This window comes from Doryrhamphus excisus, chromosome 12, assembly GCF_030265055.1.
Source record: "Doryrhamphus excisus isolate RoL2022-K1 chromosome 12, RoL_Dexc_1.0, whole genome shotgun sequence".
Taxonomy (NCBI): domain Eukaryota; kingdom Metazoa; phylum Chordata; class Actinopteri; order Syngnathiformes; family Syngnathidae; genus Doryrhamphus; species Doryrhamphus excisus.
The window spans coordinates 13,672,673-13,698,187 of record NC_080477.1 but is presented as its reverse complement, the minus strand read 5'-3'; the positions used below and the strand labels follow the sequence as shown (position 1 = coordinate 13,698,187).

The window sequence follows — 25,515 nt, the reverse complement described above, 5'->3', positions numbered from 1 at the left end:
TGAAGCGCAGATGTGACGTGCGTGTATACTTGCTGTAAGACTGACCTCTGCTCTGTTTGCACTCTGGGCTGCAGTTTTGAAAGTATGACTACAATTCACAAGTTTGGCAAAATATTATTCAGTGATGTTCAAGACATTTTTGCTGAACTATATATTTAATATATATATATATTATAATTATTCATCAAAATTCTAATATAAGTTGATTGATGGGTGCCGTCTAAAAACAAGCTTTCATTTGCATAAAATACCGGTTATAATGCAGTAGAAATGTTTAAAATAAAATAAACATCTCACCAAATATATGAAAAAGAACTTCACATCATATTAGGAACTGTTATCTGCATATAGAGGTTGTATTGGTTCTCAATCTGATGATATGGCCACAATAGGTCACAGGCAAAATGAAAATAATGTAATGAATGTAAAAATATGCAAGATTTGGCCACATGGCGGCGCTATTTGACGTTATTGTAGTGGCAATCACCAGCATTGTTCTTGGCACTGCATAAGGGTCACCTGGTTGTCTATAAAAGGTATAAATAATTAACAGTTTACAGTAGAAAATAAGTCTAAAATCAAAAATATTCACATTTAGAGATGCTGTTGTTGCATATTTTATTTAGAGGCTGCTCAATATAAACATCTGGCTCTACTGTAATCAACCCAGATACATTGAAACCAACCAATGTGTTACCAATGTGTTATAAGGCATTTTAAGGTCAGTGCACAGTTATTTGTTTTTTTACTGCTCAGTCTTTTCAGGGGTCGCACTCTTTGACTTGGTTGCTTCTGCATCACTTGTCGCAGCGGTTGCCGCCGCTGGTTTTGGTCTCCGATTGGATGGGCCGGGCCTCTTGCTGCGGCGTTGACTCTTGGCCATCTCGACCTGCAGACTGAAACCGTTCAGACTGAGACCCTGCAGAGCCTCGAGGGCCTTCTCGGCAGCCTGCTGGTCGCTGTAGTCCAGGAAGGCCCGGTGCTGAGCTCCCTGCCAGGTGAGCCTGAGGGGCCCCGCCTGTCTCTCTCTAAGGGCGGTCTTCAGCTGGCTAACGCGCAACTCGGTGGGGATCCCACCCAGATATACTGTGGTTACACCAGGAAGGCTCTTACTTTGGGTCAGAACTTCACCTCCAGTCTCCTCTGAACCCTTCTCCTTCATATTCCCACCTCCTCGCCCCCTTCTCCTTCTCCTTTCGACACCCTCTCCCTCACTTCCTCTGCTTTCTTTCCTCACTCGAGGTGGATGTCGTCTGGTGTTCTGTCCTGGCTCCACACTTTTCTCCTCATTGGACTCTTCCTGGGTGTCTTGCCGGGCTTTCTGCCTTGGCCTCCGTCTGCTTTGCCTTTTGGGTTGATCATTTGGCAAAGGAGGCTCAGTTGCAGGAGGCTCTGCCCCAAGCATGACATCCTTCCCTGCCTGTTCCTCCAGGGCCAGGAGTTTCTTCAGAATGGGTATCTTCTCCAGTTTTGCTGTGTCCAGCTGAGGACAAAAAACTAGGTATTCTCAGTTAAACTGAAATGGTCATGGTGATACATACTACACAATTTTCTATTTAAAAAATGTAGCTCACTACTGGGTTAACAGCAAGGCTGAAAAATGAATTGGTGCTACTTCATCATGCCACAGTACGAATAAAGCTCCTGCACAGCGGCGGGACATTTCACTTCCTAAGCAGTTAAAAATAAGACCACCGTGTTGATTTGTTGCGTCTTGGAGTGCGTTCGGCAGCCTTTGATGATGATCGGTCCAGAGAAGAATATACGAGGCCATTGTTTTTACAGTGGCCCATTTGACCCGACACTCCAAACCCGCCCTGACTACCCCCGCCTCTGTGGAGTCCGAGCAGTCCGGGAAGACAACGCTTTGATGATCGCACATGGCCTTCCTGCCTGTGAGGTCAGCGGGTCCTGTTTACTTACACAAGTGTCTTAAGGAGCCCAGAGCTTTGCGCACCAACTGTTTGCACTTTTAAGACAAATGTCACTGTCATGTCTAATGGGAGAAATAACACACACTGTGGCACTGATTTAAAAGCAGGCCGACACCTAGATATTGGGATTTACATAGTCACATACACAATACAGATAAACGTATTGAAACACACCTGAGATTTATACTATGCTTCTTCTAGCATGTCCCATACACAAAGCAGGACATTCCAAACCATTTTGAGTTCATGTTGGTGTAAATGTCAGGTGTCCAAATATTTTTAAAATTAATAATATATTTTAACATTTGTGATTATTCTGTTACTTTTCGGTGTTTGGCACATTGTTTCACTAGTTGATAAACTGTAGAGATACCATATATCCGCTAGAGGGCAGTGCTACTTAAACAAGTGGCAAGGCAACTCTTAGTTCTGTGTTGTTTTAGCACACTGCATGCATTCCTGTAACAAGTAAATGTTTCATCCTCGAGTATGAAAAAATGAAAAGGATACCTTTTAATACAATTAGGCTAAAACGGAAACAGATGTCCCCTGCTTTTTCGTTTAGTTTTACATCATTATCACACAGGGTCAGCAAAAGAGACACATTTTACTTTACCTTAGTCCAGATGATTCCTTGTGGCTTTGGAGACTGGCAATTGGTCTTAATAACTCTGCTTGGGGTGAGTATGTAATCCACAGTCAGGTCATGACTTTCTATGATCTCCTCAGAAATGTCCACTACCTAAAAGTACCAAATACACCAGTAAGTAATGGTTTCATTCACTGCTGATGTTATTTTGCAAACCAAATAAGATTTTGGCGAGAATAGAGTTAATGACAGTGTTACTGAATTTAAAAAGGAACAGTCCCTGAATATATTCGCTTAGACACACAGACATACACATGCATATTACTATAAATATTTTGGTTATAGTTTGCAGTAGGGGTGTCCATTTGGCATTAAAATTACATTGATACACCAATATCGAACATGTCTAGTTTGCAGTTGTGTAGAATTGAATTGCTGCATCCTACTCAGAGTTGTTTCAAATATTTTATTTACCGTATTTTCTGCACTACAAGGCGCACTTAAGATTTTTTAATTTTCTCCAAACTCAACAAAGCTCCTTATAATCCGATGTGCCTTATGTTTGCACTGAGTTCCAACATCTACAACATTTCCCGCTGACACAGGGATATGTACATTACGTATGCTGGCAACGATAAACCAATCAGAAGACGTGACGTAATATACGTACAGTACGTACGCTTAACGTCCGCCATGCCTCCGGGGCTTCAGAACAACATTGCACATACGGCACGGCTTATCTATGTGTTAAGTACAGAAATAGACACAGTAATTGAGACTGTGATTTATAATCAGGCGTGTCTTATGGAAAATACGCTATATTATTTCGTTATTTTGCTACTTTTATAATAAACCACTGACAGGCTCAATTACAAACTTCGATAGAATATATTGCACATAAAACACACAAGAAAACATAACTAACCTGACAGTCATGGACGACAGTGACCACAACAGTAGACTCATCCACAGCGCCCATTGAGGCCATCATTCCGTACTCCAAGTCAGCATAGCCTTCACCTTTTCCAATGCGGAAACCTGGAAGAGGCAGAACAGTTGCAGTCAATTCATCCAATAGTCTAGTTTTAAGCTAAATGACGGACTAGCAAAATTCTATTTGAGAGGAGAATGACGGCAACAGGAAATGGGCTGCTGCAGCAAAGTGGATGCTGTGTTGTATAACACTTCAGCATTCCCACCTATGGCATATCAACGGTGTATGCTTATTGTTGTAATTCCTAGTCATGTATACTCGTATGTTGCAAACCAGCTCAACTCTACATAGGTTGGCATCCTGCGAACCTGAAAAAATTAGCTAATTTTAATAGCATGACCTATATGTTCAGGACTATATTTTATAATAATAACAAAACGTTTATTAAATTGCAGCCCACAGGGGCCTGTGCAAAATCCTGCGCTTCAATGAAATCCATGTGGTTTTGTACACTTAGAGCCATATGAGATTGCAGGGGAAAAAATGATCATAAGAATACACAGTGAGAAGAGGGCAGAAGCCACAAGTAGCTGAATTGATCTGATTACACAGAATGAGCACCAATTCCCAGGTCTGGTCTTCCTCAAACCTTAGAGGTGGAGCTACAATGCACGTCACGAATGCAATGTGATAGCCCTAAACCGAAAACTCCAAGAGTTTTCCAGAAATTTCAACTTTTCATTTCCCCAATTCGTAACATACAATATAGTTAATTCAAACAACATGGAGCAGAAAGCAATCAGAGGAATATACAGTGACGGTAAATGGTTTCAGTTGTGTGTGGGTCAGTCTTTCAATTCCATGTGTTCAGTGCTGTGTATCACTTGGGACAAACTTTCTACTTTCTCTGACAGGATTCATTTTGGCTTCTTTCACTCAGTCACAGAACACCATTAACCTCGAGCTTGAAACATTTCCAAACCGATAAGACCATTAACATGTGTGTCATTTGTCAGTAAACAATTGTTACATGGTGTCCTCACCTTTCTCCGACACAGCCACAGAGCCAACCACCACAAGGTCCACCTTGACTTTGGCATCCAGGCCAATTGGCGTGCTAAACTCTTTCACACCCTGCAGGTGGAAACACTTAAATGTTGGTACAAGGTATACAAAGTATATGGATCATGAGTGAATATATAACATGTGAGACTTCAACCTGAGAGGAAGAGCATATACGCAGCTGTTCTTTGTTGGCTCCCTGGGGAGGAACAATCTTGTTAAAAAGGCCAGAACGAAGACGAGGGGTTGGGACCAATAAAGTTTTGTGTGCCTGTTAAAAGAGAGAGAAAGAAACTAACATTATTACCTTGCACCAGCTTTGAAACAAGTAAACAAATTGTTACAATTTCTGAAACAGAGACTTACTTGTAAAATTCTAATTGTATCCAGTGGTTAACTTCTTTTTACACTTGCGAAGATAAGAAGCATGAGGAATATCTGCAACACCATGATACATTCTAACGAGATAACTACTTCAACTCGCAAATTGAAGGGTTTTTCTTTTAAACTGGAGTCTATCTATATATATATATATATATATATATATATATATATATATATATATATATATATATATATACGTATATCTTGTTCATTACATTTTGAAATTAAAACCATTTTTTAGAGGTTGTTACATGAGGCAAACAAGATGCAACATGGTTCAAAGAAATGTCTGTAGCCTTGTGGCAGTCCTTTCAGATTATTGGTATTTGCACCTGCAACACTGCAAGGCGGACACCCTCCAGAGGTTTATCAGGATCCACCTTCACCTCAGCTGTCTGGGTAAACACTTGGAGCTCAGAGACTTTGGCGCAGGCTGTGAAAGCCCCCTGGTTGGAAAACAGAAAAGTGTATTGTAGCTTTAAGTTAGCTCCAACTTACTTCCAGTGTAATAATGCGGGCCTGCTGCTGGGGTCTGTCGGGGTTTATTTTAACTGTCTGGCTGGACTTGAACTCCTGCAGGACAGCAAGCCTGTTGCAGGCTTGAATAGAACCCTGGCCAGTAAATACACAAATAGGACAAATGCTGTAGTTTAGGAACGTTAGCTTTAGCTGTGACGATCTAATGCACTGGTCACGTTGTGTATATCCCATCACAGCAATGGACCGCCTCAGATTCTTCAACTGGTTAAAACTTACCTTGAAATTAGGGATTCTGTTGTGAACAGGCCTGGGGAAGTTAGCCAGATTCTTGTCTTCGATGTAGTCCCAAACTTTTTGACGAATATCCCATTTTGTTGCTCCTGTTGTGAGAGTGGCATTTGCTAAATGATTACGACAGTAATGGCGTCGAGATCCGTTCGTTCGTTGAACTTACCTGGACTGATTTTTATAAGAGGCTCCATGGCGTTGTGTCACAGAAACAATTATTCGGCTTATCTTTCGTAGGGAGAACTTACATGTGCGATATGATATGCAAGTAACGTAACACGACAGGGACAGCTGCGTGACAATGTTTATTCTCTCTACGGCGAGCCAGGAGGGTCAAACGTACCGTATCAAAAAGCGAAGTAAAAAAAGATGCAGTAGAGTAAAGTAATGCGTTTAGGTTTCAACTTCAGCGCAAAACCACATATATTACGTCATTCTCCAGTGTAAAGGAAACATGGTTTGTTTCAAGTAAACCGTATGACAACAGTTACCTTACACTGTATCTGGAACTCTGGCGTTGTCCATATATGGTCACTGAATTTTCTAGACGCCGAAATCGAGAAGCCTTACGACATTTCTAGCAATTTACGAGACTATATTGGTGATATTTACTATGAGTATCTTTTTAAACATTTCTATCGATTTAGTTATGCTTCTCGAAGTAGACAGCCAACAAATGACATATACGTGCCAATTTTGAGGGTTTATTCACAATAGTTGCCAAATATTAGCAAAGTGGTCTGAAACAAGCACAACATATCCTACCAAAAGTGAAGGGGAAAAATCTGACCATTGTTATTTTATAAGCTCCGCCTTTTATAGCATGTGACTAAATTACCGTATGTAATCAAACAAACGTGCAAAGAAATTTACATACGGGCCGGCAACTACTAAATTACACACACAGCAGCGTTGATTATTTTCCATGCCCAGATGTTAAGATAGCTGCAAAAATGAAGCGTAAAAAACAGGAAAGGAGGTATGAACTGCTTTACAATGTAAATAGATTCTGTTTGTTTTCTTTTTTTAACTGCCCTGTTCCTCTCATCAAAGCACAGATGATTGACACAAGATCTGTTGTCCACTGCAAACTACATTGTATAATTAATACAATAACGTATTTTAGTGATAAAACCTCACCATTTTGGCATTTTTTCACCGAAGACAATCATGAATGCAAACGTACAGCCTCTATTTTGACAATTTTATGTGACTGTTTGCAGGGTCATATTTTCACCACAAGAGGGCAGCCTCTACCAGGGATGACTTTCAGTTGTGGTGGGCTACAGCAAATTACAGAGGGTAGTGGCAAGGGTGTGAGCCCCACCAATCATCATTTGCTTTAAAACTTGTAGCCCCGCATTGTACACACCTACCAGAAACACACTTCCTGTATGACACACTCCATATTACCATATCACCCATATTGGTCCTCCATATTACCCACTCTCCAAAGGATATACTGTACCTCCCCGACGCCCCCAGTGTCCCTCTCTCTGTCTGGGCAGGGAGCCAAGCTTCACACCCCCACCCCCCACCCTTCTCTCTGTCTCTCCTCTCTGGCTGTGGATCTCAGTGTATTCTATACATGTCAAGCAAAGCTTCACAATGCCGTGCTTACTAAACCCAGGAGCTTAGGAATTCGCTCTGATGTCGCTGTTCCCAGACCCCCCCTTCGCTCCTCTGTGGTGGATCGACTGTGTGAGGCTCTGATGGACAAGCCTGGCAGGTGGACCGAGCGAGCCACATCACCTGTTTGGGAAATCTGTGAAGAGGAGAAAAAGAAGTCATCAGGGAGCTGATATCTTGCTCTTGCTTACCTACCCATCCCCTCTTCCTTGCACACACCCACACGCTTGCCTCTCCCTTCTTCCCTCCCCGCTTGTCTCCTCCACTCTTGGATGCTGGGTGGTGAACAGCAGGACTCTCTTGGTTGAGCCACATGGAGGCACAGGGAGGGGCTCCCAGCCCAGGTAAGAACGCTTTCTATTCCCTGTCAACATTTTTTATGTACTTCTGTGTTCATCCTTGGATGCATGACCTGCTAATGGTCATCCTATGTCAAGTCAGTCAGCATGCTCTAAACCCTTGTTTCTGGGCTAGACTGGCATGTAGGCTAAGCAGGGGAGCCAATACACTGTGATCATTGTCCTAACATACCATAAAGGTTCTACTCCCAAGTTGCAGGGAAGAGGGCCTCTTTTCAAACATAGGTCAGCCATGCAGAAAGTGTACTGATGAGAGACAAATTGCTGTGCAATAGTGGATGCATTGTTTGAAGGCCATCCCGGGAAGCCCACTGTATGGAAGCCTGACACAATGCACCCCATGCTGCAATGCACTGCAACATCCAAGCATTGTTGACAATGTGTAAACTTTGATGCTGACGGGTTAAAAAGTAGCGTACTAAATGAAGTTAATAACATAGTCAGCACTGAAACCTGATTGGAACTGCTGTCAGAATGTTCTTTGACTTGAGAATACATTTGCATGAAATAACGCTAGAAGCTATTTCTTAGCATATAGTCAGACATACAATTATCCTTGAGCTCATGTTGGTACTTCAGCTCCATGATGAAAGATTATTCATTTATGTAGATTAAATTCAATAAGACCAAACATTATATTGATTCGTCCAGGGCTGGGTCGCTAAGAGTTGCATTATGAAAGCATTGTACGGGTACTATTTATGTACAAATAAGCAAATAAGAACTCTGCAATAATAATGCAGAGTTTTATCTGACACTAAAATATTAGAAACACATCTCTGTAGGATAGTGTAGCCATTGTTACGTGTGTACCTAATGAAGTGTCCAGTATGTCTACTGTATATCACATTATAGTTGCTTTTGTCATGGCGTTGTCTTGATGAAAGAGAGCGCAGGTTCATTCTTTCTGCCAGTGCCGCACAAAAATAACTATGAATTTGTGACATCATTTATTTCTTGTCTTATCGCCAATCGCCATCTGCTATCTGACAGCTTGAGACATGGCTGTGCACAGACTGGGATGGAGTTATTTTGCAGTTCTAATAACTCCATATAGATTCAGCAGGTGGTGTGAGATCAGCATGTGCATCCCTTTAGTGCAGACTTGCCAATATGTACACATTTATAGTACTTGAGATGTAATTTGACTCTTGAATAAGCTTGTATGCACTCCCATTTTGTTGTTTTGTTTTCCTGGTTTCAGTTTCATGTGCAGTCTGTACTATAGAGATAAATGAATAGATATCAGTCTCTCTGGTATTTCAAATCGGGGTGTGTGAAAACATTTCTGTCCTTTGGGAGGCATAACAGAACATAATTGAGAACCACTGCTTCAGACAGTCATACAAGGTACAACAATGTTCCGCTTCCTATTGTGTTCAATGCCCAACGCCGTCCAATTTTCATTTTTCCTTCCCTATCATCTCTGTGTTTGTGCTCCATTAGAGCCTAATAAAGACATCCAGAAGCTGCTAAAGCCCTCCAGCTCAGGTGACCTTTCTCAGGAGCTGTTCCAGCAGCATGCCGCAGGCGAGGAAGAAGAGGAGGAAGGTGGTCTGGCAGGACACACCGCCAGTCTTCTGCACATCTCTGAAAAGAGACGTGAGTACAATGGAGGGAGGGACAGAGTGATAATGAGATGATGAGAAGGATGGCAAGGGGATGCAAGGTCATTATTGGTGGGTGATTACTTCAGTAGGATAAATGATTAGGTGAGTCTGATAATCAATGTCAATAATCAGTGCTACAGAGAAAAAGCGCATATCAATGGTCCGAGGCCCCATTGGCTAACATTTGAAATATTTATTTACTGTATATGTCTTAAAGTAGCATTCATTCAAGCCTCTTAATAATTACAGACCTTTTTAAGTATTCCGGTCCTATATTCTTAAAGATGGCTGCAGCACAGGGCACAATGCTGAAAGCCCTCATTGTGCATCAGTGCTGCACAGAGATGAATGCTGGAGCTACACGGGCGACAAGGCAGCTTTTATCTGCTTCACTAACTGAACCGTTTTTGACAGCTCATCCAGAGGCCAATGTCTGTGACCTACTAGTCGCTCTTGTCACCTGGCATCACAGCCTGGAGCATATTTTTAATTTAATTGATCTATTTAGAAATATTTTTAAAGAACCACTAAAATACAAAAAAATGCAACATGTTTCGGTATGTTTAGCATCCTGCAGACAGAAAGCCGCCAATTCAGGATAAAGTGTAGGCTGTCCGTTTGTGTTCTCAAACCCAACCATTTAAAACTCAATGCAACACATGTAAAAATCAGATGAGAGATGAATGGCACTCCATTGGTTACTATTGATTGGCACTATTAAACTATTAAACGCTCACTTATTTGCCCCACTTTTGAGAGGCACTCAAACAGTCACTTTTGAAGTTCTGTGATAGTCACCACTACAATTGTGTTACCCAGTTTAGTAGACATAATAAGATTAAATAAGACATTTAAGAAATAACACTGCTGAAATGCTGCGATTGGCTGGCGACCAGTCCAGGGTATACCCCACCTCTCGCCCGAAAACAGCTGGGGTAGGCTCCGGCATACCTGTGACCCTAGTGAGGATAAGCGGTACAGAAAATGGATGGACGGACTGCTGAAATGTATTCCCTAGAGGAGCTGAGCGGCAGGAAGACAGGACGTGATGTCAGGGGTTCAGAGTTGCGCTTTAGCTTGGCGTGGGTTACTGCAGCAACAGTAGCCCATGTTTTTATTGTGCCTCTTGTGAGATCATTCAAACCTGCAATACAATCTGTTGTCGTGGCAGTCAAGTCTGGTGTTTGAGTGTCTCCCCGAACATTAGAGTAAGACTATTGACACTTAGTGCGCACAATTGCCCATATTTAGAGGCCTTTATTTCACACACATTAGGAATATGAATATTTAGAGCGACATGCTAGCAATAGTGGAGATCAGTCAAACGTATCGGCACACACGTGTGCCCATTTGACGGCAGGCTACAGCTTTACATCATCGCTTTGGTTGTTTAATCCAAGTGTCAGTTCAAACACACACAAGGACTCCCTTGATTTTGCTTTGGAGATGGGAGGGAGTTTTTCAGTCTGACTGGGAGACAAAGCGCCCTGATCAATTATTTAAGGAGAAGAGTGGGAGAGAACAGGGAAAGGGGGTAGGGGGAATAAGGATTGAAGATTATAGTGATGAGGAAGAGGAGTCTTTATGCACAGCTTTTATTTCTTATGTCTTGCCTGAGAAGGCAAAGCTCAAAGTTGCAATATATAATCAGTGACGAGTGGTTACCGAAGTCCCCAAGGGGACACTTCTATGTGCATCTCCACACTGGATGGAAAAAGGGCTGCCATTTGTCCTTGTTTTTCACAGCCAGCCTTACTGCAGCCCGGGAAGGGGAATATTAACAGCTCTTTGTGGAAGCCTTTTTTAACACCCACGCAGCCTGTGAAGGGATTCATCCAGACTTGACAGGCAGACTTGACACACATGGAAACACCTCAATCTGCTTCAACAGGAAAAAAAAATCTGAATTGATTTTCACTTGTGTAGCTAAAACACAGGAGTGTCCAACTTACAGCCCATTGGCCACATTTGGATCAATTATGGATCCATTTTTAACCGGCCTGCATCAAAGTCTATAAATATAATGGACTATGGCCTACATATAATACAGTGTATACTTGACGGTTTTGTATTTCTTATGTTAAACACTAGTGGGAGCTACTGTCTTGAACAAGGCAGTGTCTCCACAAAGAAAGCCATCACAGAATAACAATTGCTGATGTTAAACAGAAATGGTGGAACCAAAGAGATGCAACAATGCAAAGCAAATGCTCGGCATTGGGCCCAATGACTGGACTTGGCCATTAAACATGGAATCTATTGTTAAACACGGACTCTCGCAAAACGTGACATAATGTCAATAAAATGCTGTCATCTTAAGGTGAAGGAACGTTTGTGTGGGGAAATATTAGCCCAGTCCCAGGTGGCCTTTGCAGAAACATAATAGCGCCATTTTGTCTGTCTTTCCCCACAGAACCTCTGAGCAGTGTATCATCATTAGAAGTCCACTTTGACCTCCTAGACCTCACCGAGCTGACTGACATGTCAGACCAAGAGCTGGCTGAAGTCTTTGTTGACTCTGATGAGGAGAACCACAATGAATGTCCACCAGGTGGGATGTAGCAGACTTGCACACAGAACAACACCTGAACACAACCAATGACGCTCTTGAGATGAGACAATTTGTTGAAAATGTGTCTAAAAAATGGTTTAGAAGGAAAAATCATCATAGTGCAGTTGTTCCTTGTTACATCGCATCTCCAATATCGTTCCCTCACTCTTTTGCGGTTTTTTGTAAGGATGTCCGATATTGCCTTTTTTGCCGAAAACCGATATGCTGATATTGTTCAACTCTCAATACTCGATACCGATATCAGCTGATACCAATATATACATGACGTATATCCTCTGGTGGAATGAACACAAATGTTGTATACAACATTTTTCCGACAAAAATCAGATATCGCTATCAACACATCGACATTGCATTTTTATGCTGATACCGGGACGATCCCCATTTTTGAAAAATATTTTTTAACTAATAAATGATCGCTGACTGTTATTCTGTGGTACATTTTTGTCTGCTTATTTTGTCCTTCTTCACGCAAAACAATTCTTACAGTTACAACAAATAAATTGGAGGCTAACTATTTTGCTTTGTATACTGCTATGCTTAAAGCGGCAGCCGTTGTCATAGCCTGTGCACAAGTATGGCGTAATGTGATGTCAACAAAGATAGTGACTTTAGCTAGCAGCAGTGTTTACATTTACGTTGAAGATACTACAACAATAAGGAACTTTCCCAATGCTAACGGCGAATTATTATGTCTTATTGGTAATATAATAAGGTAATATAAGTATAGAGGTATTCTATTCGGCTAAAACCCCTAAAGTTACAGTGGTTGTTTGCAGGGGACATTGAGCTGTGTGAGAAATTTCAAGTCATTCTGATTCACGAGGTCAAACTTTGGAGTTTCATAACACCACCGCAATGTGGTGTTTTTGCATGGGCAACACAGTAGGGGTGCGTGTTTTGACAAATGTTCTCGCTTTTGTGTGTGCGGCAGTTCAGGAGTAGAAGAATGAGCTTACACAAACAAACACAGTCATGTGGAAAAATGGGGACACTGCATGAGTGTGTCACACCCGTTTGACACTACTTAGTATCACATGTTAAGAAACTAATTGAAACGTGACTATATTTAGTAAGAATCATTTCTTACATGAGCTAATAAAGATAGCTATTATATAGACTATTGGATGGAATTATTGTTAGAGAATTATTAGAGGCCACTAGAACTAAAACCCCTATAGTCACCTTTAACTAGTAATACAGTAGACATAATAACAAGAAAAATGTAAGACATGAATAAGACTCATGTGTGTTGCTACAAATGTGTTCCCTGGGAGAGGAGTGGCTGGCAGACAGGAAGACAGGAATTTTTATGAGGGATTATTATGCCTGTTGTGAGGTAAAAATGTGCAATAAAAGCCATTGAGTCTGGCTTAAGTCTGGGTGTCTCACCAAATATTACAATATAATGAACACCTTGTGACCAGTGTAGAATACTACATATCATTCACTGCGTCTAACTTATATTTGTATTTTAGTTCAGCGGTGAGGAACAACTGCACTTATAAAAAGAGGCAGGGACAAGGTCTTTGGAGATATTAGGTGTCTGGCTCAAGCACTCTTTTGATACCAACTGGGATTGGAGGTCATATGTGTTGTTTAGTACACCGCCATGAGGGGGTCCTCTTGAATATTTATGATATGTATTATTAATATGATATGGTTGTCTTTTAGTCATCGGTAAATGTGAAATAACTGGGAATACGCCCACATTTAAAAGCAGAAAGGGAGTAAAAGTACGATCTGGGCTTCATGATTGTATGCATAATGTAAAAAGGTTCATGAGAGTCCATCCTGTTTGTGTTTCACAGCAGCGGGTGCATGAAAACACCATCCATACTTTTCTAAGGAAGGCTGAATTATCCACCATGTGTTATTCATGACTTGGGTGCTTCATCCTGCATGCAGAAGGTGAACTCGCCCCTGTTGTTGTCACCCAGCAGGCTCACCAGCTTTTTATACCAGCTCACACTCTCAGATAATGTCCTCAAATAGGAATACAGGGTGTGTGTGGAGAAACTGACACATTTGATTGCTTCTTAATGAAAATGGCACCTTTGTGATACTCCCAACTGAATGTGTGTGGATGGATGGACTCAAAAAACATTAGATTGATAGGCTGAGGTGTCTTTGCAGCACTAGTAGTTGGTCAATTACCAAAAATGTCAATTGTCATTGTGAAAACCGACCAACTATCATTGTGCATTACTTGAGTAATGCACATTACATATTGTAATATGTGTTTTATTCAAAAACACTCTTTTCTGAGGCACGACACGTTTATTTACGTTGGAAAAATGTTACAAAATGTCGCCACAACCTCTCACGTGCATCAATAAGTATATTGGAGGAACAAGGCAATCAGCTACTTCGTGTTGCCACACGGACAAATATTACATTGCACTGCCAGTCATTACACCACAGACACTCAACAATGACATAATATTTGCAATGTAATTTTAAAAAAAGTGATATTGGACAATTTCTCACAGCACGCTAGTGGTTGAAAATCACTGCTCTATAGGACACTTCTTATTCTGCTAACCCAATCAGGATGAGTGTATTGTTTGTTGTCATTATTATTGGGGTGCATTCAGGTATCTGTATTTTTGCGCTAATTGGTAACGTTAATTCTTTTAAAACTGTATCATAGGATCATCATCTTTTCCCATTTTATTGTTTCTCTCTGATAATGCACTTTATGGCACTGCTTGTTATGTGTGAGTTATCATCCCATTGGGCCATCTGCCTTATATAGCGCTATCTGCAGTAGCTTTTAAAGGTGTTATACATCATCCACTGCAGATGAACATTGGGGAGTGCTTGGGTTGTATGAAGACACTAAAGGGAGAATGGGGATTATTACAGAGAGGCAAAGGAAATAAATGTAATTGTAAAAAGTACAGTATTATCCAGAAAAACATCAGAAATGGTCATGAACAGCATAAATTGCAATTTGGCCAATGTGGCAGGGGATGCCATATGAGCGGTTTTGGAGCAACATATACAATAAAAATGTCTGATCATCCACATTAATTTGATGCAACAACAATGTGGATGTCGCCTCAGTTACCATTGTTCATTTCAATGACACAGGAAGCTATTAGTAAATAGCTAGTCAACAAGAGTTGCTCACCCTCAGGAAAACACTGCCCCTGGCATTTTGGTAGAGAATTGCAAGTCACACACTCAGCCCCCGCCAAAGAACTATAACAAGATCAAGATGCCATCAGAAGGGCCAACACAGTGACTGCATAATTCATCCTAAGAGTGATATAATTAATCGGTTTCTATTTGTTTATGAAGCAACCTCACAATCACTTCTATTTATTTTTACGTGTATCATCTACAAGTAAAAATAGATCAGTGATACAAAATGCAGAAAATACTATTGTGACATTCTGACTTCAGATGCATCACTTGTTTTTAAGTTCCCAAAAGGCTGTGCCCCCCCGCACAGACACAATCAACACAAAGACTGTCGCTAAAATATTTTCCTTTATGTCATTTACTTTCATATCCCTGTCATCACTTTTGGCAGTGCTGAATGTAGCCAGCAGAAATCACAGCTCTCACCTTCTGAAGGCTCATCTGTAGCATTTTTATCTTTTGTGATCTTTTTTCTGTACCATGTGATCACTTTCTAATGCACCCCCTGCTTCTCTCAGTGCAATTATGCTTTACACGTACTTTCGACTAAGTGGAAAGCTGCCGACTTGGCACTGCTGGGTGAAGACCACGTGATGGTAGAGTGAGTGAGGTAGAGGTAATGCAAGTGAAAAAGAGGTGCATGGGTGAGGGAGTTCATGCTAAATTCGGCTCCCTAAATAATTAACATTTTAGCTGATGGAACTAAACTGTCGTCCTTGGAAAAAAGATTGAAAGAACATTTATATTAAGTCTTTTCTTTGCATTGTTTACATTTGTTTTAAAAAGGTCACTGAATATGTTGTACAACAATTCCACTAATGATAACTTTTCAAATACATCATTAATGACCTTTATGTCCATGATGTGTGTATATAAACGTTTGACCACAACTGTATGGAGTCTACATATTGAGCAATGGTGGCTACCGAACGTGTTTGTAGTAAAGCAGACTGGCCTGTTCAGGTCACTGTCCTTCTCATTAACATCCTGCGGAGAAGCCATCAATCTTCTCAGGTTAATCTGCACCCCCCACCCCGCCCCCTGTGTGTGTGTGTGTATGTGTTTCATGGCCATCATAGACCATTACATCATTAATCCCTGCATCCCACAAGAACTCACCTCAATCACTTGCACCTACAATATGAAAATTGTGAAATTGTCATATCTCAGTAAATGGACTAAATTTAAATGAAACTAAACCCTGAAATTAGATGTCTTGTATTGTCTAATTACAAAGGGGATGAAAAATATTATAATGGAAGTCAATGGGACTTTTTTGTCCACTAGGGACCCAAAAGGAAGAGAAAAATAAATAAAAACTAAACATTAAAATCAATTTTACTACTAATCTTATGTATAGCTGAACCTGATCTTTGACGTAGAGGAAAGCCTGCTTAACTCATTTTGTTTATATTTTTTTCCAAGTAAAAATAGTGAATCAAATGGCAATTTAGATAATAAATAATACAAATATTGATGTTTGGCATGTTTTATTCGAACTCAAGTTGATTGAGAGATACAAGCAAAAAAAATATATATATTTTTTTTTTTTATAGCAATTTTTGAAGGAAGTTTTTGTCCTCTCGGGACCCGAAATGGTGTGAAATTAAAGGGACCCTAGTGGGTAAAATGTTTACTCTTATTGTGTCTACTATATTGGGTATTAATACAAATGTAAAGGTGAGGGTTGTAATGTTAAAGTATTTAGAAGGTCGTGAACATGTTTTTGATACTTTAGCTATAAAAATATTTGATTTATGAATAATGAATGACTACTGTCAAGTCTGGAACCAACTAACCCTGATAAACAAAGACTTACAGTACAGTTAAATGCACTATTTTTAGTATTACACTGTTCAATATAATGATTATTACGTCTGTGTGTGTGTTTGGCAGGTTCCCAGCAGGCAGTGCTGGCCAAAGGAGGTTACATGCGCTCCCCCTCGTGGACACGCTGCAGCAAGGTGGAGCACCCCAGGGAGAGGAAGCACCACAGCGACTCAGACACCGCAGAGCCCTTAATGAAGCTGGAAAGGCCAAAACAACCTTAACATGTGGTGTGTGTCTGTGTGTGACGCAAGTGGAATGAAGCTCAGAGCAGACAGCCAGCATCGGAGTGGACCACTGACACAGTGTTGTATGGTGCTGATGAACAGTTGAGGAGTTCACGGTGAACTCTGAACACATTGCTCTGTGTTCTAAGGATATGCGGTAAACACACACACACACACACACACACTCACTCACCTTCCTTCTCTGCTCTTATTGCACTCTCGATGATTTGAAGTTCTGTTTCCTAGTGACAGACAGGCTAGTAGCACTGTTACTTTCAAATTGCCAAAATCATATGTTGTTTTCCCATTCTTCCTAACATGTTCAAAAATGATGACTGCCACTTTTTCTTCTTATTCAAGTTGGTTTTCCAAAGCCTGAAAAATGATGGTGGAAAGAATTAACTGAGCTACTGTGAATTTGCATGAATGCCAAACACACAATCAAGTGCCAATACTTGTGAAGAGACAGCCCGCTTAGATGATTTATTTTTTATTTAGTTAATACCTGGCCCGATAATCATCTGGAATGGGGTGAGTGACTGTAAGAGGAATAAAATAAGAGTTGTGGAAAACTGTGCTTTGTTGAGTGATTTGTAATTAAGCTACGATTCCCTTCTTAAATTTGAAGCACAAGGATGAGACAAAGTTAAGCATCCACCTTGTTGTCGATTGCTCATTTTCCTCACAGTTGATCAGGTCAAATGTTCTTCTCCTTCACGGGCGACAGTATAGCCTCATCTGACCTTGCTGGGGTCATATCCTCAACCTGAGGCTCCCATTTACAGTACCACACTAAAGTGACTACACTAATCACACCTTCTTCTTGAGGATGCTGTTTAAGATTCTTAAGATTTCTGTTTAGTTATTATTATTATGAGCATGATAGCTTTTTTGCTAAATTCCACATGTAATGTATGCACGGTATTGCTTGGCGGCGTGGGAAGCAGACACCGGGCCCGAGGTTCACAGGACAGGTTGCATGCCCATCAAAATTTCCGCAGGAATTTTCTAGAATTTCCATTATTCCTTCTGAAAGACGATGATAAATATGAAGTCAATAAATAAAATGGCAAGCCAATGGGTATAAGGTATGTTTAATATATTTGTGTGCCCCAAAAGCTTCATATCTTCGTCACACTTTACTGCATTGATCAAGAAGTGATCAAAAACAAAAACAGCATTAAAAAAAAGTAGAAAGTTTTCAGCATCTCATCAACAAGGATAAACATTAAAACTTCTTGCTCATGCAGAAATCTGTGACTTGAACTATTTCCAAATAGCCCAGCTGCAACCTCGTCTATTCTGTTCAGTAAACTGAATGTTGCCTATCGTGATTATACACTTGAGCAGGAACTAAAATGGGCCGCATGGTGACCGAGTGGTGAGCATGTATGCCACACAGTCAGGAGATCGGAGAGAACTGGGTTTGATTCTCTGCTTGGCGTCTGTGTGGAGTTTGCATGTTCTCCCCGTGTGTGTGGGTTTTCTCCGGGTTCCTCCCACATGCTAGGTTAATTGGTGACTCCAAATTGTCCATAGGTATATGTGAGTGAGAATGGTTGTTGGTCTATATGTGCCCTGTGATTGCCTGGCGACCAGTCCAGGGTGTACCCCGCCTCTCGCCCAAAAACAGCTGGGATGGGCTCTAGCATACCCCGTGACCCTAGTGAGGATAAGCGGCATGGAAAATTATCTCCTAAAAATGGTCAGTGAAGACTTCAAGGAGTGAAGTTATATTTTATTTTCTATATGGTGCTAAATCACAACAGAAGTCATTTAAGAGTATGTTTCATATTGAACACATCTATAACTTATTTTATTGAACAAACTAAATAGCCTGATATTACTTATTCATACGATGGCATGACATTTCTGTCTGGTCATATCGCGCGTGTACAATTTCTCTATATTGCGTGCAGAGTAATTGTATTGTATTGCACTTATAGTCTTTATATTCATGTTGTAGACTGATTTGGAATCTATGTTACTTTTGCACAAATTCCTGCCTCCTGTGTGCAGGTGTTTGTGCCCCCAGCCATCCCAAAGCTTGAAATCTTGGGAAAACACTGCATATGGTACGCAGAGAATGTTTGTGTGTGTGCATGTGGTTTAAGGCAATGAGCATGTATAAATATGATAGCTTTTAAAATGGTGCAATCATACTTGAGCTAATACAATTCATGGTCATAGCTAAATTAGTGCACTTGGTAAAAAAAAATAGGTAGAAGTCCTCAGCTCTGACATCAAGCCACAAATGCCTCCAAAATGTAAATCTCAGCTTGGAATAAAACAATTGCACATAATCATGATCACCTTTGTCCTTACCAAAATAAAAAGGTTCACCTGACTCTAGAAGCTTATTCTCCTTGACACCGCATGAAGTGAACAGCTGATTTGGTTTGTTCCTGCTGCGGGTGTTCTTCATTCCGTTTGTTCCAGTCCTTCAGCCCTTCAGGTAGTGAGATGTCCTCCTCCGGGTCCACAAGCTCTTCCACAAGCTCCTCATAAGACCATTTCTCTAGAAAAGGACGCGGACCCAGTAGCTCCACCATGTCGGCCTTTTCTAGAATCTCTCTATCTAGGAGATGTTTGGCCACCTGTGACCAGAGCAGAAATATTCAAATGTTCATCATATTTGGGCTGGACTGTCACAGCTTGAAAAAAAATAAACCACAGGTAACCATAAAGCCATAACTCAAGCACATACTAATAACGCAGGGCCACTGCCCATTCTCACTGCTGACAGTTTTATGGTAGAAAACAACAATCACATTTAGATAAGTCTTCTTCACAATGAAGAAAACAAAAATCATAATTTCCAATGGTTTCTGCATCACATCCGATACATTCATCCCCAGGGAGGCCTCACCTTGTCCACCATGGCTTTTTTCTCAGTGAGAAGCTTCAGCGTTCTCTGGAAGGCGGAGTCAATGAGCTGGCGCACTTCCTGGTCTATGAGTTGGGCTGTAGGCTCACTGAAGGGCTTCTCTGTCACCATGTGACCCTGCTGGGGAAGCTCAAAAGATACCTGACCCACGGCCTCGCTCATTCCAAACTGTACAACCTGAAGTATGAAGACACATTTCAATAAGTTTATTACCAAAACTGTGACATGGCACACTTCTACTTCCTGCAATGTGCCAGATTTACTGGAAGAATTGTTAGTGACATGATAGTGTTTAAGGTTCTTGTGGAATTTTGTCCAACTATTCATATAAAGTAAAGTATTTGGTACAACAAGGATGAATTTTCCATACAAAAACCTAAATAAAACAAATGCAATCATGAAATGTATTATGAATCATGCACTGTACTTTAAAAGCAATCCACAAGGCATTAATATGCGATTTCAACACTTCCATTGCATGCAGTGTTTTTCTATTGCTTGTGGTGATCACCTGTGCGTAGGCCGACTGTGTGACCTTCCGTAGGTCATCGTGTGCCCCTGTAGTGACCCGATGAAAAAAAACCTGTTCAGCCACACGGCCACCAAGCATCATGCACATTCTGTCATAGAGCTGTTCTTGTGTCAAGAGGTGCTGCTCCTTCGGGAGATACTGAGCGTAACCCAGACCCTTTCCTCTTGGAACTATAGACACCTGTAAGAAGGGCAACACTCAATGATAATAAAAGATGCTGAAGACTCAAAGACAAAAAGGACAGGCAGTACAAACGTATGCTTACCTTCAATAGTGGGTCTGCATGTTCTAGAAACCAGCCAGTGACAGCATGTCCGGCCTCGTGATACGCCACAGTGGTCCGCTCTGGAGGCAGCAATGCCTGAGATTTTTTCTCTAGACCTGAGGGCCAAGAAATGTCCTTAAATGTCCTTACTTAGAATGACACTAGAAGAGACATCTTTCAGGGTCGAACTTCTTATGTCTTTAAAAATATTTTTTGTGGGTTTTGTAATCAGGGTCATCTTATATTCGAGTCAATGCGGTACTAGAATCCACGTCCGGTGCTATTTCTAGGACTATGGACCACCTTCACACAAAACCCATTATATTTGTTTACAGTAAATACAGTAAAGATATTAATGCGATCGATAACTGACCTCCAACGACCCTGTCGACTGCCTGTTCAAAGTGCTGAGAGTGGATATGCTGGTGTAGATGGCGTGCCGCTATTAGAGCGGCCTCATTACACACAGTGGCAATGTCAGCCCCTAAAGGGGAAACATAATCATCGCACCAACGTGATGAACAAAAAGGTAAGAGTGTAACTTAGGGTGAGAACCTACGTACCAGTAAAACCTGGAGTTAATGCAGCAAGCTTTCTGGCTAAAGCCTCAACTTTTATACTTGGCTCCAATTTTAAAGGTCGCAGATGTACCTTAAAGATGGAAGCTCTGCCTTTTATATCTGGAGGACCTGGAGTGGAAGGACAACAATGATAGACAGGAGTAATAGATAAAGATAACTCTATACAGCTACGGTGAGAAAATGCTTTAACATGGAGAGAAATTTGACAACATTTCAACTGGAAGACAACGGGTCTAGTCTGCATGTGAGGATGGAGAAAAACATTCACTTCACACATTTTAGTTGGAAGAATGAGGGCTGTCAAAAATAACACTTTAACAGTGGGAACCAATTCATTTAATTAACCATGTTAAAAGTTTCTTTCTATAAATCCTATAAACTTCATTTCACTTCTCATCCATCACTGTGTTGGTCTGCTATATATGATATATTTGACTGAAATGGCTGATCATAGCAACCAGTGATTTGAAAAGGGAAATCTTGAAAATGACCAGGGGTGCCCAAACCTTTTCATACTGCTGTATATATGTATGTACAATGTACAATATCATACATTAGATCTTAAAAAGCACTGGAAAACATCAAAACATGCTAACGCCTAAGATAAAAGCAGCAGAGCACAGGATGTCAGGATGTGTGCACGTTACACGTCAAGAAGAGTGAACAGACACGAGAAGGAGAACAGGCAAATCTAATATCCTCAAAGCTGGTCTATGTTAACAAGGGTAGAAATGGAAAGTAAAGTAGGTTTTATCATTGTGTGAGACCTTTAGACATGCAATAGCATGATTCTCACCAGACATCATACAGGGAGCATATGCAAAGTATATAATATACCTATATATATGTGTCGATCAAAGCGCCCCGGCCTCATCAGGGCCGGATCCAGGACATCAACTCGATTAGTACCAGCCAAAACAACCACATTGGTGCTACTATTGAACCCTGCATAAAAACAGCACACACATACATAAAATGTGACACAAGGGTTGTAAAAGACTACAAAAAAACAAAAAGTTCTGCTTACCATCCATTTCTACCAGTAACTGGTTTAGTGTGTTTTCTTGTTCACTGTGGCCTCCGAAGTTTCCTCTGCCCCGCTTTCTGCCCACTGCATCTATTTCATCAATGAAGAGGATGCAGGGGGCGTTTTTACGTGCCATGGCAAACATGTCCCGCATCTAAAGAAGATCGGGGGAAAAAAGTTATTCTATTTGTTTTCATTGTAATGCTGACATATTTATACAGTGGTCAAAAAATCGGACAATGAGATGAATATCAGAAAATCAGACACCACCAATGCATTCATTCTGTAATTACTTTGAGGGGGGATTGTGCTTTGTTCGTGTTTAGGACACAAACTGCAGAGGCCACAATTTTGGTCGTTCAGGACACATTAAGCCTACAAAATAATGGTGCTTTAAAGTAAAAGATAAATGATGATAATAAAAAATGTGACAGACCCTTGCAGCACCTACGCCAACGAACAATTCCTGGAACTCAGAGCCACTGACAGTAATGAAAGGAACATTAGCTTCTCCCGCAGTAGCCTTGGCGAGCAAGGTCTTCCCTGTTCCAGGTGGACCAGACAATATTGCACCCTGCACCAAGAATGAAACATTGATGAGACGTCACGTCTAGATGTCTTAGGAAGACATAACAACACTCCAAAGTCAATACTGCAATAATAGCCCCACCTTCGGCATCTTGGCTCCGAGCTCCTTGTAGTGTTGAGGGTTTTTCAATAAGTTAACAAACTCTAAAATCTCCAGTTTGGCTTCCTCACAGCCTGCAACATCCTGAAATCCAACACCAATGTCGTTTTTTATTATCTTGGCTTTGGACCGACCCATTCTGAAGGGGTTTGCTTGCCCTCTACTGCCACGGGGCCCCACTATTGGGCCAAGCCGAGTCATCAGGAGATAGCCAACCAGAAGTAAGGTTGGGAAAATGCTATAAAAGAGCGACCTATGGGGTGGGAAGACAACAGGCTGAAGTTACCATGCTGGATATGATAGCTGGGAATCATGGGATTAAAATTCTCACCAATCATTTTCACTGGTGTAGATGACAGGTACTTTGAATCTAGAGTCCATACTCAGTTCCTGCTGCGCTGCTTCCAGATTATACTCAAATGAGTCCACGCTACCAATATTGAACCATAAATAACTCTGAAAAGTCACATTTAGAATGTAAGAATGATAGAAAAAGACAAAATAAAAGCACAGGGTCAAGCTAAAGTAGCTTAGTTTTGCTGTTTAGGAAACTATGAATGTTTAAAGAGACAATCAGTATAAATAGTACTAACCACATCTGAAATGTTTACACCAGCTGCTGGAATGACTTTGACATAATGTTTATTGACAACTTCCAGATGATCAACCTGTGTAGACAACACAAGAATAGCTATTAGGGTTGGAAGCGTCAAGAAGAGGAGGAAAAATCCAACAATGTTAAATTCTTACCAAGCCTCTGCTCAAGTAGTGGTGCACAAAGTCTTTCCAGGAGATCTGGATGCCAGTCTCCCGGAAGTAAAAGTAGAGAAAAGCAGAGGCCATGCCTGCTGCACCAATTGCCAGGTTTTGCAGTGCTTTTTCATCTAATGGAAAATTATCCTAGTAGCAAAGAACATGATAGGTTATTTACACATTTCAGGTTTAAGCAAGTCAGCAGTTTTAATCGTCACCTGAAAACGTGCCCACCAATCTGGTTCTTCGTCCTTTTTTCTTCCTCTTTGACCTTCATTGCCCTTGTTGTTCATCTGCTCCCTGTTTTTTGCATCTACCGGGAAACAGAAAATGCATCAAGCATACAGGAAAAACTACAAGAAAAAACTGTACCATGCAATGTGGTCGCTCACTGTTTGCTGATTTCTCCGCATCGGCAGTCCCTGCACTCTTTGGGAAGAACTTTTCAAACCCTGAATCAGTTACATGGAGAAAACTAAATTGTTTGAAAAATCCCCAAAACATCTGGGTCCTGGCCTCATTGAACATTTTAACTACATTACCTCGGGGCGGTTTGGCTGAGTTGAGTAAACGAATGAACGTGAGTCTGTGTTGGTGGAGTCCTGCACATTTCCTCTGGATCAGAGATGTCTTCTACATACATACATACACATACATACATACATGCATGGATGGATGGATGGATGGATGAATGGATAGATTGATGGCTGGATGGATGGATAAAATAAAGACCTGAGAACCAGTATGAATCTTTAATTTGCTTTTTCCCCTTACTTTCAGTGTTACCAACAACTAACAACCGAAAATAATAATACATCCATCCATTCACTTTCTATGCCGCTTATCCTCACTAGGGTCGCTGGAGCCTATCCCAGCTGACTTCGGCGACACCCCACGGGGTGAACTCATTTAATGAAGACTCTTCTTAAGACTCACTAAAATGTTACCCATTTTAATGTCAACATATTAATAGTTTTATTACAATTGAGTCATTTAAACGAGGACAAAAACAACTTTTTTGGTGCATGTTTTGAGCACGCCACAAGTGCCCCCCCCCCATTTAAAGCGATATTGACACTTGGGAAGTAAACAAAACAACGCGTTGATTTGACTGTTGAATGGCTCATGTGATTATTTGGGACAAAATGAATTAAATGCATTAAAACTTGACTTTAGCAGCTGTTAAAATCACCCAGTATATTTAGAGTAAAAACAAACAAAACTCCCACACATATAGTGGATGTAAACAATGGACATACCAACGCGAGAACCTCGCCATTACGACAAGTTGGTGAAATGGATGAAAAGTGTTGACTCCACGTCCGAACCCGATTTCTAAAGCGGCCGGCACTGACAGCAAACAGCCCCATGGTTGTACCGGGTTCAGTCTGGACAACCACTATTCCACACACATACGGCACGGACAGCACGTACCTCGTAGCCCCGAGACTATCTGCCAAGTCTCGCGATATTTTGGTTAAACAACACAGGGTGAGACTGGAGGTCATGTTGAAGATGGTCTCACTCTTGTTCTATCGAAAGGAGTTCACAGCGTCCAAATAACTAGATTTCAAAGCTCCAATTAATGTCATCAAAGTCCGTTTTCAGTTACTTTGAACAATATTGTGAGAGTTCTTGCAATTACAAAGGTAATAGTTGTTGTGGTTCGGCTTCCCTTCAGGGGTCGCCCTTTCAACTTTATAACTTTTACCCGGGTTAAAATCTAAAAAATAAAAT

The 25,515-nt window shown here is 41.0% G+C and overlaps 3 protein-coding genes across 11 annotated transcripts; 1 reads left to right on the top strand and 2 right to left on the bottom strand.

Annotated features, from left to right (window-relative positions):
* Window positions 1–576: 576 nt before the first annotated feature.
* Window positions 577–6,463, bottom strand: mthfsd (methenyltetrahydrofolate synthetase domain containing). Of its 4 annotated transcripts, XM_058088740.1 has the most exons (9): window positions 5,838–6,463; window positions 5,660–5,763; window positions 5,423–5,515; window positions 5,236–5,349; window positions 4,677–4,790; window positions 4,501–4,591; window positions 3,449–3,561; window positions 2,551–2,676; window positions 577–1,483 (listed from the first exon to the last, which is right to left on the bottom strand). In XM_058088740.1, exons 1-9 carry the CDS (start codon window positions 5,863–5,865, stop codon window positions 746–748), a joined length of 1,521 nt encoding a protein of 506 aa, XP_057944723.1. In that variant the 5' UTR covers window positions 5,866–6,463; the 3' UTR covers window positions 577–745. The 4 variants fall into 4 exon arrangements, with proteins under 4 accessions (XP_057944723.1, XP_057944725.1, XP_057944726.1 ...); XM_058088742.1 differs by lacking the exon at window positions 5,236–5,349 and having other exon boundaries at window positions 578–1,483; window positions 5,402–5,515; XM_058088741.1 differs by lacking the exon at window positions 5,423–5,515 and having other exon boundaries at window positions 580–1,483; window positions 5,838–6,462.
* On the top strand, window positions 5,301–17,789 carry dbndd1 (dysbindin domain containing 1). 2 transcript variants are annotated; one of them, XM_058088749.1, is made up of 5 exons: window positions 5,301–6,650; window positions 7,338–7,644; window positions 9,106–9,261; window positions 11,683–11,820; window positions 16,888–17,789. In XM_058088749.1, exons 2-5 carry the CDS (start codon window positions 7,614–7,616, stop codon window positions 17,040–17,042), a joined length of 480 nt encoding a protein of 159 aa, XP_057944732.1. In that variant the 5' UTR covers window positions 5,301–6,650; window positions 7,338–7,613; the 3' UTR covers window positions 17,043–17,789. The 2 variants fall into 2 exon arrangements, with proteins under 2 accessions (XP_057944732.1, XP_057944731.1); XM_058088748.1 differs by lacking the exon at window positions 5,301–6,650 and having other exon boundaries at window positions 6,671–7,644.
* On the bottom strand, window positions 16,883–25,244 carry LOC131139286 (AFG3-like protein 1). 5 transcript variants are annotated; one of them, XM_058088736.1, is made up of 17 exons: window positions 25,038–25,244; window positions 24,321–24,408; window positions 24,171–24,230; window positions 23,997–24,091; window positions 23,776–23,925; window positions 23,619–23,693; window positions 23,357–23,481; window positions 23,008–23,278; window positions 22,774–22,911; window positions 22,338–22,491; window positions 22,148–22,255; window positions 21,293–21,418; window positions 21,103–21,213; window positions 20,730–20,845; window positions 20,444–20,644; window positions 19,915–20,109; window positions 16,978–19,642 (listed from the first exon to the last, which is right to left on the bottom strand). In XM_058088736.1, exons 1-17 carry the CDS (start codon window positions 25,146–25,148, stop codon window positions 19,403–19,405), a joined length of 2,364 nt encoding a protein of 787 aa, XP_057944719.1. In that variant the 5' UTR covers window positions 25,149–25,244; the 3' UTR covers window positions 16,978–19,402. The 5 variants fall into 5 exon arrangements, with proteins under 5 accessions (XP_057944722.1, XP_057944719.1, XP_057944718.1 ...); XM_058088735.1 differs by having other exon boundaries at window positions 16,980–19,642; window positions 24,321–24,411; window positions 25,038–25,243; XM_058088738.1 differs by having other exon boundaries at window positions 16,980–19,642; window positions 24,321–24,380; window positions 25,038–25,243.
* Between the last annotated feature and the right edge of the window lie 271 nt (window positions 25,245–25,515).